We start from the raw sequence: 14414 nt of genomic DNA on the forward strand, positions 1-14414 counted from the left end.
GGGGGACAGGACATGCCAGCGGGGTGAAGGGGATGTGGCAGCAGGACAGGGGCGGGGGGACAACCAGCGGATAGGGACATCCCCGGAGCATCTCCCGGCGGCCCCCTGCCCCCCCAAAACCCCTTCCTCCTGCGGCCTCGAGCTACTCCACCCACCCCAGCACCTGTGTGTCCGTGTCCCCCCCCCCGAGATTGTGTCATCGTCGTCCCCACCCCGACCCCACGTACCCACGGGGTCCACCACGTCGATGTGATCCACGAAATCCCTCTTCCCCAGGTAGACGGTGGAGCTGTGGGGAGGGACCAGGGTGGCGGGGGGTCAGGGATACCCCAGAGCCCTCCCCCCCCGCCAGGCTCCGAGCTCAGGGTGGGGGGTGTCCTGGGGTCCCCCCACCCGGTCCCCACCCCCACCGTCCCCATGTGCCACCCCCATCACTGCGGCACCCAAAAGCCAGTGGCAGCCCAAAAAGCCTGGACCGCCCCCCACCCCGCCACACCCCCCTCCCAAAGACATTTGGGTCCAGGTGCAGCCCCAGCTGTGCCCCCCCCCCCCGCCATGGGCTTGTCCCCGTGGGTCTTAGCGGTGGGGCAGGGCTGAGCCCCACGGCGTCACGCTCCCGGCTGTCTCCCGCTGGGGAAACTGAGGCACGGGGCGCAGGAGCGTCACCTAAGGGTGAGCGGGAGCACCCTCCCTGGGCGGAGAGGGACACCAGTTCCAAACTGGGAGCCAGCCCCGGTGGCGGTGCACGCTGCCACCGGCTGGGACGGTCACCGGGTCCTGAGACACCGAATGGGACTTGCCCCCCCGGCCCATCCCCAACCCTGCTGTGGCCTCAGTTTCCCCTCCTGCTGGCGTGGCAGGACGCTCAGGCAGCTCGCAGGGCATCTCTGGGGTCTCCTAAGAGTCTGTGTGTGTCCCCCCCCCCAGCTGTGATGGTGGGATTTGGGGGGGTGGTGGCCGGTGGGTCACCCCAAGAAGTACCATCTCCCCCCCACTCTCCCCCCCCCTGCCATCTCCCCGGCCGCCCCCTTACCTTCCCGTTGGGGCTGGCTTTCTTAAACACCCTGCAAAAGAGCAAAGGGGGGGGGGGGGGGGGTGGGATTAGCGGCTGGGGCACCCATGGGTGCTGCAGGATGCGTTTGCACTGCGCCAGGGCAGCACCGGGCAGCTGATGGGACCAGACCCCTGTACGGCACGGGACCCACGGTGCCCAGCCCCATACAGCGCTGTGGGGCACAGACTGAAGGCACCTGACCCTGTAGAACACGGGGGGGCACAGAGACCCTATTCCTCGCCCCCTATGGCACTGGGGAGCACAGATATTGCACCCTGACTCCGTAACGCAGCAGCAGCCCCAGCCCCGTGCCTCAGTTTCCCCCCATCCCAGGCGGCACGTTGGGGCTGGGAGGGGGCCGGATCCCTGCCCGCGGCACCGTTACGCCCGGGAGGGGTTTGACCCTTGCTGCGGTCCCAGCGGCTCCGAGCCGGGGTGGGTCGGCCATGGGGGGGCTGCGCGTGCAAGGTGCCGGGTCCACGTCCGTGCAAGGCGCCCGTGCGAAGGTTTGCCACGCAAAGTGCCATGCAAGGTGTCACGCAAGGCGCCGTTGCGAGGTGCCGGTGTCGTGCGAGGTGCCACACGAAGGGCCCCGGCATGCAACAGGCAACGCAGCGTTCCGCGCGAGGCGTCGCGCGAGGTGCCACGCAAAGGCCGTGCCATGCAAAGTGCCATGCAAGGTGTCGCGCGAGGTGCCGTGCAAAGGTCCTGCTGCGCGAGGCGTCGCGCAAGGTTCTGGTGCAAGATGCTGTGCCAGGTTCCGTGCAAGGCGCCGTGCAAGGCCCTGCCGCGCAAAGTGCCGTGCCAGGTGCCACGCAAAGTGCCGTGCAAAGGCCCCGCTGCGCGAAGCCAGGCTGTCTGCAGGCCAGGGACCAGCGTAGCAGAGGGGTAGCCCCTGGCACACGGCACAGACACACCCCCCCCCACCACCACCAAAGCACATGGCACAGCCCCCGGCACCCCGTACAGCCCCCCCAGCCCCACATACAGCCCCCCTGGCACCTCATACAGCCCCTGGCACATGGCACAGCCCCCTGGCACAAAGCACAGCCCCCATACAGCACACTCTACAGCCTCCCCGGCCCCCCATACAGCCCCCCTGGCACCCCATACAGCCCCCTTGGCTCCTCATACAGCCCCCTGGCACCCCATACAGCCCCCATACAGCACACTATACAGCCCCCCCAGTTCCCCATACAGCCCCCTTGGCTCCACATACAGCCCCCCGGCACCCCATACGTCCCCCTGGTACACGGCACAGCCCCCCCGGCACCCCATACAGCCCCAAAACCCCTCCGCGAGATCCCACAGGGGAAGGACGTGGGTCCAACACTCCACCGAGGTGATGTGAGTGCTGGGAAAGTTGGAGCATCCCCGGTCCCCCCCGCTGCAGGCAGGGACAGGCAGAGAGGAGGCAGGGACAGGCAGGGAGGAGGCAGGGAGAGGCAGGGACGGGCAGGGAGGAGGCAGGGACAGGCAGGGACAAGCAAGGAGGAGGCAGGGAGGAGGCAGGATGGGCAGGGAGAAGGCAGGAGGAGGGCCAGGGAGAAGGCAGGGACAGGCAGGGAGGAGGCAGGAGGAGGCAGGGACAAGCAAGGAGAAGGCAGGAGGAGGCAGGGGAGAAGGCAGGGACAGGCAGGGAGGAGGCAGGGAGGAGGCAGCGCAGGCAGGGAGCAGGCAGGAGCAGGCAGGGCTCCCTCGCCCGGCGCTGCCTGCTTTCGGCGGCTGCTCAGAGCCTGCCCTGGCCCGAAGCCACCCGTAATGGGCTCTCCGCGGATAATCCCTCCGTGCCTTTAAATTCCATTAAAACCATCCGGGAAGATTAGCGCCGGGGCGGCTTCGGGAGCCGGGAAAAACAATTCCCGAGGCGGTTGCTGGGCTCTGCCGAAACCGACCCTCGTCCCATGGCCAAGAGGAGCTGCCTGCATCCCTGCCTGCATCCCTGCCTGCACCCTGCTGCCTGCATCCCCTGCCTGCACCCCGCTGCCTGCACCCCGCTGCCTGCACCTGCCTGCACCCTTCCAGCGAGGGAAGGAAACCGGAGCCAGGTCCAAGGGACGGTGCCCGGGATGGGGGTGACCGCAGCCTTGGTGACAGGGTGGGACGCAGGTGGCAGCGTCCCAGCGCGCTGGGGGACACGCGGGCACATGCCAGGGAGGGACCTGGCACGGCCACCACCGCTGGCTCGGTCCCCACACCGGGCACAGCCTTGATGGGAGCATCCGGGGACCTGCTGCGTGTGCCAGGGTGTCCCTTGTCCCCATTGCCCATGTGCCTGGGCCATCCTGACACCTACACCATGGTCACCCCTCACCCCCTGTGCCAGGGTGACGGTCACCTCTGGGCCTGGGGGCTGGGGGGACCCTCAGCCATGCCCATGTGCCATTATGACCCTCAGTCGCGTGCCCAGGGGCCAACAATGGCCCTCACCCCCATGTCCCCATGCCTGGGTGACCCACACAGCCATGCTGGGGTGACCCTCACCCCCGTGCCCATGTGCCAGGATGACCCTCAGCCCTGTGCCCGTGCGTTGGGGTGACCCTCACCCCCATGTCCACAAGCCAGGGTGACTGTCACCTCTGAGCCTGGGTGCTGGGGTGACCCCCACCACTGTGCCCGTATGCCTTGGCGACCCTCAGCCATGCCCACGTGCCATGGTGACCCTCAACCTGTGCCCACGTGCCGGGGTGACCCTCAGCCATGCCCACGTGCCATTCTGACCCTCAGCCGCCTGCCCACGTGCCACAAGGACCCTCACCCTTATGTCCCCATGCCTGGGTGACCCTCACCCCCATGTCCCCAGGCCTGGGTGACCCACACAGCCATGCTGGGGTGACCCTCACCCCCGTGCCCATGTGCCAGGATGACCTTCACCCCCTGTGCCCATGCGTTGGGGTGACCCTCCATCCCATGTCCACAAGCCAGGGTGACTCTCAACCCCATGCCCACATGCCATGGTGACCCTCAGCCCTGTACCAGGGTGACCCTCAGCCCCGTGCCCACGCACCAGGGTGGGCATCACCCCCATCCTTGCATGCCATGGTGGCCCTCACCCCTGTGCCCATGTGCCAGGGTGACCCTCGTCCCCATGCCCACATGCCTGGTGACCCTCAACCTGTGCCCACAGACCAGGGTGACCCTCAGCCGCGTGCCCACGTGCCACAATGTCCCTCACCCCCATGTCCCCATGCCTGGGTGACCCTCATAGACATGCTGGCATGACCATCACCCCTGTGCCCATGTGCCAGGGTGACCCTCGCCCACATGTAGCCCTGGCAGAAGGGACAGCAGTGCCGGGAGCGCTCCCCAGTGCCACCAAGCCCCAGCACCGGCCTCACTGGCCCAGCCCAGTGCCAGCGCTTGCCACGGCACAGCCCTGGGCTACAGAGGGACATCCAACCCCCTGCTCCCACCGTGCCGTGTCACCCAGCAGCCATCACCGCCAGCTCCCTGGGGACCCGAGCACCCCCATGGGAAAATGTGTGGGGAAAAAGGGGGATTGCTAAAATCCAGCATTTCCTGCGAGTGAAAACACCCGGATCTGTCAGGAAAGGGCCCTTCCTTCATCTGCTTCCAGCCCGGCTCCCACGGGCAGGAGGAGGAGGAGGGCAGGGTGCTGAGCGGGGCTGGAGGAAGGCAGGCGCTGAGCTGCTCCGCCAAACCCCCGGCATCACCCACCCCAGAAGCAGGAAGACGCTCCTCAGCCCCCTCGCCTTGCTGTGCCTCAGTTTCCCCATGTCCCCTGCTGCGGAAAAAAAGGTGGGAGTTACACCTGGAGGGGGCACGGGGAGAGCGCATGGACACCCCGGCGTGGAAAACCAGTGAGCAGAGGACATCGGGTCCCCCCAGGCCCCAGCAGGGCCCATGGCGGGGGAGGGGGGGGGGGGCAGCACAAGTGTCCCCACATCCCCATGTCCCAACGGCCCTGCGTCCCTGTGTCCCAGCATCGCTGCATCCCTGTATCCCCGTATCGCTGTGCCCCTGCATCCCCACATCTCTGCATCCCTGTGGTCCCTGCATCCCCACGTCTCTGCACCCTTGTCCCTGCATCCCTGTTGTCCCTGTATCCCTGCCTCCCTGTGTCCCCCACATCCCTGCATCTTTGCATCCCTGTGTCCCCGCATCCCCGTGTCCCCGCATCCCCGCATCTCTACATCCCTGTGTCCCCACATCCCCCATGTCATTGCATCCCTGTGTCTCCGCATCCCCACATCTCTGTGTCCCTGCATCCCTGCGTCCCACGTCTCTGCACCCTTGTCCCTGCATCCCTGTGTCCCCACATCTCTACATCCCTGTGTCCCTGCATCTCTACATCCTTATGTCCCTACATCCTTATGTCCCTACATCCTTGCATCCCTGCCTCCCTGTATCCCCACATCTCTGCATCCTGTGTCCCCGCATCCCTGTGTCATTGCATCCCTGTTTTCCTGCATCCCTGCATCTTTGCATCCCTGTGTCCCTGTATCCCACCCCTCAGACCCATGGGGCCCAGCCTGGCCTGCCCGAGCTCTGGCCAGGGACCGCAGCAGGATCGGGTCCGGCCATGGGGCGGCTGCCAAGGGGGGACCCGGGGGCGGGGGACCTGGAGGGGACCCAGCCTGCGCCACCACACTTATTCCCCTGCCCCCTAGATGAGCCCCAGGGTTTGCTGCCACCGCGGTCCCCGGGGTCAGAGCCGGCATTAACGAGAACGCTGCTGCGGCTTAATTAATTGGGGGGGGGGGGGGGAATAAAGGGTTAATCAGGGAAGGGCATGGCACCGTTATTCAGCATTTCCCCTTCCCCACAATTAATTAATTAATCGGTTTTTAAGGCCAAGGGGGTGAGCGAGGCATCCAGTCAGGGATGCGGGGGGGGGTGATGCCACCCACCCCCCCGCCCCGAGAGCCCGCAGGAGCCCCACAGAACCCCGTGCTATGGGTGCAGAAGCCTGGGGTGCCCCACAGTATGGGTGAAGGAGCCCCACACAGCCCCACAGCGGGTGGGCAGAAGCCTGGGGTGACCCCCCACGCCATGGGGACAGGAGCCCCACAGAGCCCGAGAGCCACTGCGCCCCCACACCATGAGTGCAGGAGCCCTACACACCCCATGCTATGGGTGCAGGAGCCCCACAGACCCCCATGCTGTGGGTGCAGGAGCCCCATAGAACCCCCACACCATGGGTGCAGGAGGCCCCACGCACACCCATGCTATGGGTGCAGAAGCCCCTAGAGTGCCACACTATGGGTGCAGGAGCCCCCCATAACAGCCCCACACAGCCCAAAACCCACACGGCCCCACACTATGGGTGCAGGAGCCCCATAGAGCCCCGCACACCCCCACGCTATGGGTGCAGAAGCCCCATAGAGCCCCACACTATGGATGCAGGAGCCCCATTAGAGTCCCACACAGCCAAAGACCCACATGGCTCCATGCTATGGGTCCAGGAGCCCTGTAGAGCCCCACAGCACGGGTGTAGGAGCCCCACACCCCCCATGCCATGGGTGCAGAAGCCCCACACACTCCCACGCTATGGGTGCAGGAGCCCTATAGAGCCCCACAGCACGGGTGCAGGAGCCCGGCTGCCCCCTAAACACCTCCACGGACGCCCATCCCTCCATCCAGCCCCATTCCAAAGCCCCCACGGGAGCAGGGCAGGGACAGGCGGGGACACGGTGGCCCCTGGATGCCGGCGGGGTTGCCGGGGGTGGGGGGGACACACGGGACCCTCGTCCCTCACCCCTCGCCGCTGCCGGATCCGGAGGGAGGGAAGGAGGAAGCGCGGAGCCTTCCCTCCCCCTCCAGCCCTTCCTGGTGGCGAAAGGCAGGAAACCACCACCGCTGCTGCCCATGGGTCATTGCCAACCCCCACGCCATGGGTCTGCAGCCCCACTGCCCCCCCCCTCACCCACGAGCCCCCCCCCCCAACATGCTCTTTGCCTTGGTACTCTCCATCCAGTACCTTAATGAGCTCGTTAGCCACACGTCGGGGGGTTAATGAGCTTTATTTGCTGGCTGATAATTGAGTGGGGTCCCTTTCGATCTCCCCGGGGGGCAGATTTATGAGGATTTGATTTGTGTGTCGTCGTCCCCCCCCCCCCTCCGGGGACATGGGAGCGGGGGGGTGACGGCCACCGCCAGCCATGGATGGCCTTTTGGACGTGGGGGTTCCGGGGTTTTGACGGGTTTTCTCCCCGCTAACGAGGCCGGCAGGCAGCTGGAATTAGCCAGCGGCGCGTTAGAAGGGAGCTGCAGGGATGACAGAGCCGCCGGGATAACGGAGCCGCTGGCAACCACATCACCCACTCCAGCGGGAACCCCCCGCGGTGGCGGCTGGTGGCTCCCGCCAGCCCCCGCCGGGATGAGCCCGCAGCAGCCGGCTGGCCGATCCCTAAAGCTGGAGCAGCCCACGGGCCGAACGCTGCATCCCGCATCCCCGCTGCATCCCTGCATCACATCCCCACTGCATCCTTGCATCCCCACTGCATCCTTGCATCCTCATGCATCCCTGCATCCTCATGCATCCCTGCATCCCACATCCCCCCATCCCCATGCATCCTGCATTCCCATGGTATCCCTGCATCCTGCATCCCGCATCCCTGCTGCATCCTGCATCCCGCATCCCACTGCATCTCTGCATCTCCCCATCCCTGCTGCATCCTCGCATACCCACTGCATCCCTGCATCCCGCATCCCAGCTGTATTCCTGCATCCCACATCCCCATTATATCCCTGCAGCATGCCTGTATCCTGCATCCCTACTGCATTCCTCGCATCCCGCATTCCCATTGCATCCCTGCATCATCCCTGCATCCCGCATCCCCACTGCATCCTGCATCCCTGCTGTATCCCTGCATCCCACATCCCCACTGCATCCCTGCATCTCCGCTGCATCTTGCATCCCATATCCCCACTGCACCCTGCATCTCTATTGCATCCCTGCATTCCGCATCCCCGCTGCATCCCTGCATCCCACATCCCCACTGGATCCCTGTATCCTCACTGCATCCCGCATTCCCATTGCATGCCTGCATCCCCACATCCCTGCTGCATCCCCGCATCCTGGCTGCATCGCTGCATCCTTGCATCCCCACTGCATCCCTGCATCTCGCATCCCTACTGCATCCCACATCCCAGTTGCATCCCGGCTGCATCCCCGGCATCCCCTGCCAGGCTCGACAGCAGCATCCCCCGGCCGGGTGGGAGCTTCGCCGGTTCCCTTGGCAAGGAAAGGCCTTGGCAGTGGGATGCGGGATGTGGCTGGATCCTGCCAGAGTTTGTTCTCCAAACCCCATGCAGGAAACGGGGAGTCTCCCCCTCCCGGGCCACCTTCCAAGGTTCTTCCCAGCGGAGATCCCTGCCCCGCTCCCGGAGCCTCCGGCTTCATCCGGAGGGATGCGGGGGATGCCGGGAGGATGCTGCGAGAGGGGCAGGATGGGCCCGTGGGGCCAGGGGAAGGGGTGGGCTCTGCCATACTGGGACCACCACGGCGCTTCCCCAGTCGCTCCAGTTGATCACTGGGAAAACCCCCCCCTCCCTGCTGCGTCTCTAAACCGCGGGCCACCTGCCAAGCATCCCACTGGCCCACGGAGGCACCCAGAAGCCACCCTGCCTGGGTGCTGGCGGGGGGGGGATGGGGGAGCTGGGGGGGGTGATGGATTTTTTTTTGGAGAAGCTGCAAATAATTAGGGCATGTGTTGGGCTGGGGAGGACCGAGACACCCCCCCAACCCCAGCACCAAACCCCGCGCGGGGGGGAGCACCCAGGGCCCCGCCAGGAGCAGGGTGACCCCAAACCTCACCACACCCAGGATGGTCGGACGTGGGGCAGTGACACCTCCCCCCCCCCCCCCCCCCCCAAAAAAAAAAAAGTGGGGGTGGCCCCACGCGGGCACTGGCGGAATCGGCACAAATGATGCTTTTGGGGTACCCAACGGTCCACAGCCGAACACCCCCCCCCAATCCCTCTCTGGTGGATCCAGGATGAATCCAAGAGGGTTTGGGGCTAAAAGGGAGATGGGGGGGGGGATTTGAAAGCCTAACTCCCGCCCGCCCCCCCCCCCCCCCCCCGGCTCCCTCCGTACGCGCTGCGTGGGCAGGGAGACGATCAGCTCCTGCCTCCCGCGGTGGCTGCCAGCCCACGGGCTCGCCCGCGCCCCTCCCCAGGCACCCAAAAATCCCCCCCCGAGGTGTGGGGGGGACACTCAATGGGTGCTCCAGCCCCGCAGTCCAAAAGTGGGGGATTTCCTCCCTCCCCAACCCCTCGATTCTGGGGGGCCTCCTCGCCCGCTCCGGGGGTGCCAAGCAGACGGTTGGCGAGAATTCGGGATGCTGAGCCAGGGGGATGTGGGTGCTGGTGGCCATGGCGGTCCCCCCGACACCAACACCCCCCCCCAGTGCTGGGGGGGGGGGGTCAGCGGGAGCCCCCAAATCCCATCCTGCCACCCCAAAACGCCACGGGGTTTCTGGAAGGTTCTGCCCAAAGCAGGGCCGGACCCCTACGTCCCCCTCTCCTGCCGTGGGGCACGGCGGTGGCATCGCCCGCACTGGGGACACCCAGCCCCAAAACCCCATGCTGGGGGGGGCCAAGGGGAGGGTAACGCCACACCCCCCACCTGCCTGCCGGTTTTGGGGGGGCAAGCGGGAGCGCCCCTCATTACTTGGGCCTAATTAATGAATGACGGGGAGCGTTAACCCCTTGGCCACCCTGCGGTGACAGCCAGGGGGTGTCACAGGACGGGGTGTCACGGGAGACACCCCCAGACACCCCCATGCATGGGCTGGCGGGGAGGGCGAGGGGCGGCTTTCCCGAGGTAGGCACAGCGGCGGGTCCATGGATTCGCCTCTGGGAAACGCCGGGTGGGGGGAGTCCCCCGTCCCCACGGCACTGGGGTCCCCGGGGGGGTGACAGCCACGGGAGCAGGACGTCGCGCGCCGTCATCGTCCCCACGTGCGCCCTGCCACCCCCCAAAGGCCACGAGGCGGGGGCCAGGGCCTGGGCCCCCGCGGTTGCTCCAGGCTCCCTCCCCTGTCACCAGCGGGGAAGAGCCGGGGTGACCCTCCCACCCCCACCCCCCCCCCCCCAAAAACCACCCAGGCTCTGGACGGGGTGGGAAGAGAGATGTAACGCTGCCAGCACCACGCTCGGACCCACGGCGGGGCTGTGGGGCGGGCAGGGGGCAGGCAGGGTTGTGGGCAGCGGTGAGGGCAGGGTACAGCCTGGGGTGAGGGCAAGGGGGCAGGCAGTGGTGAGGGCAGGGGGCAGGCAGGGGTGTGGGCAGCAGTGAGGGCAGGGGGCAGGCAGGGTGTGGGCAGGATGCAGAGGGGCGTGGGCAGGATGCAGGCAGCGGTGAGGGCAGGGAGCAGGCAGGGTGCAAACATGGGTGCGGGCAGGGGGGTGCAGGCAGGGGGCAGGCAGGGGTGAGGGCGGGGGACGCAGGCAGGGGGCAGAAACAGGTGTGGGCAGGGAGCAGGCAGGGTGAAGGCCGGGAGCAGGCAGGGGGTCAGACAGGGTGCAGGCAGGGCTGTGGGCCGGGGTGCAGGCAGGGTGTGCAAGTAGGATGAGGGCAGGGAGCAGGCAGGAGTGCAGGCAGGGGGGCAGACAGGATGCAGGCAGGGGTGAAGGTAAGGGGGCAGACAGGGTGCAAGCAGGGCTGTGGGCAGGGGGGCAGGCAGAGTGTGCAGGCAGGATGAGGGCAGGGAGCAGGCAGGGGTGAGGGCAGGGTGTGCAGGCAGGGAGCAGGCAGGGGTGCGAGCAGGGTGCAAGACATGGCTGCGGGCAAGGGGCTGCAGGCAGGGTGCAGGCAGGGTGAGGGCAGGGAGCAGGCAGGGGGGTAGACAAGCTGCAGGCAGGGCTGTGGGCAGGGGTGCAGGCAGGGGGGCAGACGAGGGCAGAAGAGGTGTGGGCAGGGGGGCAGGCGGGGTGTGGGCAGGGTGAGGCAGGGTGCAGGCAGGGGTGAGGGCTGGGGGGCAGGCAGGGGTGAGGCAAGGAGCAGGCAGGGTGCAGGCAGGCAGGGTGCAGGCAGGGTGCAGGCAGGGTGCAGGCAGGGTGCAGGCAGGGTGCAGGCAGGGGGGGTCAAGACCCGCTCCCCAAGGCCCCCCCCCACGTCCCCCTGGACCCCACCGGCCTCAAGCCCCGGGCCTGGCTGCAGACCCGCCCCCAACACCGAGGGGACCCGGGTGGCGACCCAGGGGACCCCCCCCCCCCCGCCAGCCCCGGGCAGCGGTGGCGAGATGTTGTACATCCCCCCCCCACCACCCCCCAACTTCTCCCGGGGGGGGTGGGCAGCCCCGGAGGGCTCGGTACCGGCAGCGCCGAGACGGGCAGCGGAGGCGTTCCGGGATCCCCCACCCCCACCCCCTCCGCCATCCCCGGGGCTGCCACCCCTGGGATGTCCCCGTGTCCCCCCTCCCCGCGGTCTCCAAACTCACCGGGTGCCTTTGTCTCCCATGGCCCCGCCGATCCTCCGGGGCGGCTCAACCGGGAAGCGCCGGGCGGGCTTGGAAAATTACTGGCTGGATGGCGGAGGGGAAAGGCGGCGGCGGGGCGGGCTCTGGGCTCGGTACGGCCCGGTACGGCCCGGTAAGGCTCCCTGCGGCTCCCTATAGACCCGCCCGGTACGGGTCGGTGCGGCCCGGTGCGATCCGGTAGGGCTCAATGTGGCTCGGTACCGCCCGGTAAAGCCCGGTAGGGCTCGGTATGGCCCGGTAAGGCTCCGTAAGGCTCGGTACGATACGGCTCGGTAATGCACGAACCGGGTCGGTGCAGCCCGATACAGCTCCGTACGGCCCGGTCCGGTCCGGTAGGGCTCGGTATGTCCCGGTAGGGCTCGTCCCGGCCCGTCTGGGCTCCGTTGCGGGCGCTGCCGAGCGCAGCCCCGCGGCGCCGCCGCTGCCGCCGCCGCCTCCGCCCGCCCCCGAGCGGCCCCGGGGCGGGGGGCGGTGGCACCAGCGGGGCCACACGCGGCGGAGGGGAAGGGGGGGTGGGGGGGGGGACGGGGACCGGCGGGGGGGAGGGGGGGGGGGGCGGACCGGGGAACCGGGGGGGGTGGTGATGGGGGGGGGGGGGGGGCGGGGGTGTGTGTGTGTGCACCGCCCTGCGCGCGCGCGGGGCCGCGGGAGGGGGAGGTGCGCCCCCCCGCGCATGCACGCGCAGTTGCACGAGGGGAGGGAGGGGTCGTGTGTGTGTGTGTGTGTGTGTGTCCCGTGTGCACACGCGTGTGAACACACGCACGTGAACACGCACGTGCGCGCACACACGTGAACACACGAGCACACACAAACATGTGAACACACACGAACACACGCGCGTGAGCGCACACGCGTGAACACGCACGTGTGAACACACAAAGGCCGACGAACACACGCACGCGCACGTGAGCACACACGCGTGAACACACACGCAGATGCACACACGTGTGAAAACACACACGTACGCACGCACGCAAACACACACACGCACACGTGTGCACACGCATGTGAACATACACGTGCACACACATGAGCACGCACGTGCGCGCACACACATGCACACACACGAGCACTCACACGTGAACACACATGTGCAAACACGCCCCCACTGCGCGTGCATCCTACGTGCGAACACCCCCCCATGTGTACACGCCCCCCCCGTGTGTAAACACCCCCATGTGTACACACACCCCCGTGTGTAAACACACCCCCCCATCTGCACGCTCACATCCATGTGCACACACCCCCATGTGTAAACACCCCCCCCTGTGCACACACAACCCCCTTGTGTGCACACCTGCATCCATGTGCACACACACACGTACACCCCCCCCATGTGCACACACACACGTACACCCGCCCATGTGCACACCCCCATGTGCACACGCACATGCACAACCCCCCCCCCATATGCACACACACACACCCCCCATGGCACACACCTGATGTGCGCACACCCCCCCCCCCCGCCGTGTGCACCCCCCCTCCACGTGCACACACCCCACATGCACACGTGCACGCACCCCCCCCCCATGTGCACACACCCCACGTGCACACGAACACACGTGTGCACACCCTCCCATGTGCACTCCCCCCCCCCTCCCCCCCCCCCCGAGCCCTGGCTGCCCCCCACCCCTGCACCGCTGGCCGCTGGCTCTGCGGTGGGGTCCCAACCTCCCCCTGGCGTCCCGCTATGGGGACCTGGGACCCCCCCCCCCCCCAGTGCTGGGCAGGGACTGGGGACACCCCGACATGGGACCTCAGGGGGAGGAGCAGGCAGGGACAGGCAGGAGGAGGCAGGGACAGGCAGGAGCAGGCAGGGCCCCACGGTGGGGGTGTGACATTTCCCACCTGCAGCTTCGCAACCCCGAGGTCCCCTGCGGGCAGGAGCGGGCAGGAGCGGGCAGGAGAGTGGGACCATGGGGCCAGCGGGGCCACGGGGGGCTGGCAGTGAGCTGCGGGGCAGTGCTGCGCGGTGGGGCGCGGTGTGGGGCGGTGCAGCGCGGCGCTGTGCAGGTGCAGTGTGGTGCACCGATGCTGTGCGGTGGGACGCGGTGCAGTGCTGTGCAGTGCTGTGCAGTGCGGTCCAGTGAGGTGCAGCGTGGTTGGGTACGGCGCGGTGCGGTGCAGTGCGGCCCTGCGCAGTGCAGTGCGGTGCAGTGGGGCGCTGTGGCGTGGCGTGGTTTGGTGCAGTGCGGTGCTGTGCAGTGCCGTGCGGTGCAGTGTGGTGCCGCGCCGTTCAGTGGGGCGCAGTGCGGTGCAGCGCTGTCATCTGTGGTGCTGCGGGGCGCCGGGCAGTGAGGTGCGGCGCTGTGCAGTGCATGGCTGCGCCGTGCAGCGTGGTTTGCTGCGGTGCTGCGCAGTGTGGTGCGGTGCTGTGCGATGTGATACGGTGCGGTGCAGCGCGGTGCAGTGCAATGTGGTGCGGTGCGGTGCGGTGCAGTGCGATGCGGTACTGTGCAGTGCAGTGCAGTGCAGTGTGACACGGTGCGGTGCAGCGCGGTGCGGTGCAGTGTGGTGCGCTGTGGTGCTGTGCAGTGCGGTGTGGTGCTGTGCAATGTGGTACTGTGCAGTGCGGTGCGGTGCAGTGCAGTGTGATGTGGTGCCATGCAGTGCTGTGTAGTGCAGTGTGCTGCGGTGCGGTGCGGTGCAGTGCAGCGCAGTGCGATGTGGTACTGTGCAGTGCAGTGCAGTGCGTTGTGGTGCTGTGCAGCGTGGTGCAGTGCACTGTGGTACTGTGCACTGCGGTGTAGTGCAGTGCAATGCGGTACTGTGCAGTGCTGTGCAGTGCAGTGCGGTGCGGTGCGGTGCTGTGCAATGCAGTACTGTGCAGCGCGGTGCAGTGCGGTGTGATGCGGTGCGATGCGGTGCTGTGTGGTGCGATGCGGTGCTGTGCAGTGCAGTGCTGTGCG

The 14414-nt window shown here is 67.6% G+C and overlaps 1 protein-coding gene across 1 annotated transcript in view; it reads right to left on the minus strand.

Moving 5' to 3' along the window:
* ARRB1 (arrestin beta 1) overlaps positions 1-419 on the minus strand; it is an 8278-nt gene extending 7859 nt beyond the window's left edge. Inside the window, exons 1-2 of the mRNA XM_054224832.1 lie at positions 394-419; positions 228-289 (exon numbers count right to left, since the gene is read on the minus strand). Of these exons, the coding sequence (XP_054080807.1) occupies positions 228-289; positions 394-419 (88 nt within the window). The remainder of the gene's footprint in view (positions 1-227; positions 290-393) is intronic.
* Between the last annotated feature and the right edge of the window lie 13995 nt (positions 420-14414).

Source organism: Rissa tridactyla, chromosome 1, assembly GCF_028500815.1.
Source record: "Rissa tridactyla isolate bRisTri1 chromosome 1, bRisTri1.patW.cur.20221130, whole genome shotgun sequence".
In the NCBI taxonomy this organism is placed as follows: domain Eukaryota; kingdom Metazoa; phylum Chordata; class Aves; order Charadriiformes; family Laridae; genus Rissa; species Rissa tridactyla.